General features: G+C 26.9%; 1 protein-coding gene across 2 annotated transcripts in view; it reads left to right on the forward strand.

Moving 5' to 3' along the window:
• The window catches only part of LOC107455179 (tRNA (guanine(10)-N(2))-methyltransferase homolog), a 28,193-nt gene extending 23,932 nt beyond the window's left edge, over positions 1–4,261 (forward strand). For both annotated transcript variants that reach the window (XM_043050039.2, XM_043050040.2), the window contains exons 13-14: positions 1,913–2,030; positions 4,085–4,261. In XM_043050039.2, coding sequence (XP_042905973.1) covers positions 1,913–2,030; positions 4,085–4,177 — 211 coding nt within the window. In that variant the 3' untranslated portion in view covers positions 4,178–4,261. The remainder of the gene's footprint in view (positions 1–1,912; positions 2,031–4,084) is intronic.
• Positions 4,262–4,416: the final 155 nt, after the last annotated feature.

Raw genomic sequence — 4,416 nt, forward strand, 5'->3', positions numbered from 1 at the left:
AAATGTTCGTGTAAAACCCAGTGTGTCAACAAAAAATGTTTTTGTTTTAGAAATAATGTTCTTTGTAATTCCAGGTGTCATTTTAGTAATCCTTGTTGTAACAAATGATTTTATGGTACGTTTCCATAAATACCATTTATATGCTGCATAAATTAGATAAATTGCTTCTTTTTCATTTTAATTGTCTATCATTAGTTTATTTATAGAATACCTGGTCATTTATAAATTGTTTATTTTACACTTTAACTGTCTCTCATTAGTTAATTTATAGAATACCTAGTTATTTCATAGAATAACTTGTTAAAGTGTCAAATTAATAACATATTTCACACTTTAACGGACAGATCAGTTATTTCATGGAATAACTAAGTATTCTATGAAATAACTGCATTATATACTTTAACGGTAACATATATATATATTTACACAGGGGATGGATAAAATAATGGAAACTCTTCTATACTAATAATTTTTTTTTATATTTCTCCAGAAATACCTAATGATGTATCTTCAGAAGTGTTTTGATTATGCTACTTCTCATACATATCAGCGAAGGTTTAGGTTTGAGGGACAATAATACAATAAATTACAAATGGAAAATAATGTTTTTGAACACCCTATGTCGAAAAATGTTGCAATAGATTTATAATTTGGGCAGTTATTTTGGTTATTATATGTAATAATTACACAAAATTTTGTAAGCCTAGCTTAAATATTTATGGAAACATAAGACATTTTTATAAAAAAAACTACTTTTTTTGCTATAACTTCTAAATATTCAATAAAATTAAACAGAATTTTTAGAGAAATTTAAAGTTAATTACAAAATTATTCTTTTAAAATTTGAAAAAAAAAAATATGCTAAGATATGAGCATCTAAAATAGCTCTTTCGTACTGCGCAAGCGTGAGGAAAATGAATTTTTTTAAAAATTTTGTAATGAATCATATTTAACAACTAATGAAATTAGATTTTAATGTCTTAAAAATTTAAAAAGTTTCAAGCTATTTTCAAAGTAGTTTTCGTACTTTTTAAAAGAAAGCTCAAAATGATAAGGGGTTTTCTACAAATATTACCTTGTATCATAAGACAGAATTTAATATGGAAAGAAAACAGGAAAAAAAAGCATACTTTATGGGGGATAATCCTGTTGTTGTTGTTCCTCATCCCCACAGGTCCACGAGTCCATTCACCCTCAGGAAATCAAAAAACAAGTCCGGGTTACGCAGAAAATCCTCCTTTTCAAAATCCACACAGCTGAGGAGGTGGGCCGGGCTGGCTGCACTGGAGAAACATTTGTAGCAGGAGGGATAGATCTTTTGCTGTTGTTCATACCTCATGCACTTTATGTGACCACTGAGGAATCTAGTGAAGTCTGATCGCCTCTATTACCTTTGAAGGTCAAAGCACGACCCAGCTTATCCCCAGAGTACCAGATATGTAATCTGGGATAATCCTTAAAAATGCCAGCATTATTTTTTATAGAAATATGTGGAAACTCCCATATCATTTTGAGCATTCTTTTATAATTACAAAAACTACTTAGAAAATTGCTTGAAACTTTTTAAAGTTTTAAAATATTCAAATCTAATTTCATTAGTTGTTAAATACGATTCTTTACAAAATAAAGAAAATATATTTTTTTAAATTTTTCCCTTGCATACGTAGGATAAAAGACCAAAATAATTTTTATAAATTACAAATTTATTGCTATCATTTTTGGCCTAAGATGTTATAAAAATACTATTTTCTGTTTGTAATTTATTGGGGCCCCACTCAAACCTACAAAAGCTTTTAACTGCATTGAAAAGTATGAAGAATTTCAAAACCTAAATATTTCTAAATTTGTAAAATGATTCTCTAAGTGTTTTTTGAGAAAATACACATGATGATAAAAACTTTTTTATTTACAGTTTTGACAAAAAACAACTTCCTCACCATCCATGTCTGGAATTAATTGGCAGCTGTAAACAAGCTCTAACAGGTCATTCCTCGCGTTATCTCATCATCATGAAAAAAATAAAAGAAAATGTAAGTAAATTTTTAGAAAAAATTTTGTGATGTTGTAATTAAAATCATGCATTTGAAGAAAAAGCTTCTTGTTCCAGATCTAAAATGGTGTGCTATCTATTTTTTACAGAGTTCAAATATCTCAATAGCCAGATTTTTCCCCTAATTAAATTAAAAAAAAAAAAAAACAGTTTTAGTTATGAAGAATAAAATGGTTCCAAAATTGAAATCTCACTTTACTCAGTGACATTTTGCAATTTCTGCATAAATTTTTGCAATAAAAAATAGTAAATTTTTATATATAACTTTTTTTGAATTGTCGACCAAAAGCAGAAATAAATCCATTAACAATTTTTTGTAAAAAAATAGTGCTCATTATTTTATAATATTTAGTTTTTATTTCCATGTATATGTGAAACCCAGGATCTTTGGGGCTAGCAATTTGGTGCTTCCTATCATTTAACCCTACGTGGTAGAACCTGTAAGCTAACCCTAACCTATTATTTAAACTCTGAATCTATATTATAATAATCTTAAGAGACTTCTAGTGTAATATAATACACTAGTTGATATAATAGTTCTTATTTAATAAAATGCTAAGTTTTATTAATTAATATCTTTTAAACAAGGGTTGTATTTTCCTTGAAAACTAAATAAAGTTGTATCAATTTTGTAAAAAGAAAATTAAATTCTTTTATTGGCTTTCATTTTAGAATTGATTATTAGGAAATCAAAAATTTACATCAACATATTTATTTGAATTTATAAAAATGTGGTGATTTTGAACTTAATAAAATACATTGTAACGTGTTAATTTTGCTAACACTGTTTAAGATTTTCAATATATATATAAATAAGTATATATATATATATATCTTTTTATAATATAAGACACATAGCCAATCAAAATTGAGAACGCATGAGTGTGAAAAAGTAATAATTTTTAATAATGCTGCCTGCTGAATTGTTACAACTAAACTTACTAGCTAAAGTTTGTTAAAATTTTTATTTTGTTTTGAGTATATAATGGTGTACCAGTTTTACATTGTTGTCCATGCATTTGTATTGGCCGGGAAATCACGTGGTCCAGTTTTTTCTCATTCATTTCCATTTTGTTTTGGTTGTCATCAGCATAAAACTAATATAAGTCGTGAAGATATTGTTTTTCTATGAAGATTTTTGTATCCCTAATATAAAGTTATTTTCCTGTTTAGCTATTATTACGTTTTTAACTCAATTTTTGAGCTTAAAACTAAGAGGATAATTGTATTTTTTATTATTATTATAATGTAATTCTGCGCTACATTTTCAGATTAAGTTAGTTAGAAAGGTCTTTAAATCTTATTAACCGTCTTACAATTATTATTGTTGTGCAAATAACGTTAATATACTGTAATAAATTACTGTTAAAGATATCTGTTAAATGATTTATAACTTAATGATCAGCTTCATGCGCAATAAGATGCAAGCAAAAGTAATATTTAATATATACGCCCATTTGGTAAGCGAACTCATCAAATTTGTTTGAACAATATATTGTTATAAAATTGTTATTTTTAAAAATGATTACTTAGAAAAATTACTTCTGTTTACCAATGGATTTAAATATTTATAATACTAATAGATAATAATATTTGGACGTGGGAAGTAGAGGCACAAGCGTAAGCAAACAAAATTTCTTTTAGGAAGAAACGACAGTAATTGCGAAGCAATTATCGGGGTTGGTGAACGGTAGCGAACAGGGGGCTTAGGTCCCTAGTATATATATATGTAATCCCTTGTCAAAAATTTTAAAATCAACCAAATCTTTTTAAATTCATTGGGAAAATGGGAAGTTAAGGAAAAAAACCAGTTCATCAAGTGTTAAAAAAAGGAAAGATAATTGTATCTTTGATAGGTGTATCTGTTTTTACTACACTGCACTTTTTTTTTATACCTCAATTGAGAAAAAGAAGTTTGTCTTGTTTATGGACTCTTAATAATAGTGGAATAGCTGTTTTAAAGTTGTAGTGTTTTATTTTTTTCTCTCTATATGATAAATGTTTTAACTAAATTTTTAAATTTTTGCTTCTCAGGTTAATTGTGTCGAGAAAGGCTCTGTTCCTGAAGCTACTTCAGATTTTCGAAAAAAATATTTCACTGGCCATAAGAATAAAGATTCAATATGAGAAACAATGTATACACTATTTTAAATATTTTGTATGAACAAACTAGAATAAATTTTTAATTTTTATAAAAATGAAAAAACAAAACCATATAGTTTCAGTAAATTATTCCTGGCTCAAATATTATTTTTGTGACCATTATAAGAAAGATTACACAAGTGCATTCCGAACAATATCATGGAAATCACTGTCAAATTCTCCCCCACATTTTTCAAATTATATATACATATATTTTTATCATG

Source organism: Parasteatoda tepidariorum, chromosome 6 (genome assembly GCF_043381705.1).
Source record: "Parasteatoda tepidariorum isolate YZ-2023 chromosome 6, CAS_Ptep_4.0, whole genome shotgun sequence".
In the NCBI taxonomy this organism is placed as follows: domain Eukaryota; kingdom Metazoa; phylum Arthropoda; class Arachnida; order Araneae; family Theridiidae; genus Parasteatoda; species Parasteatoda tepidariorum.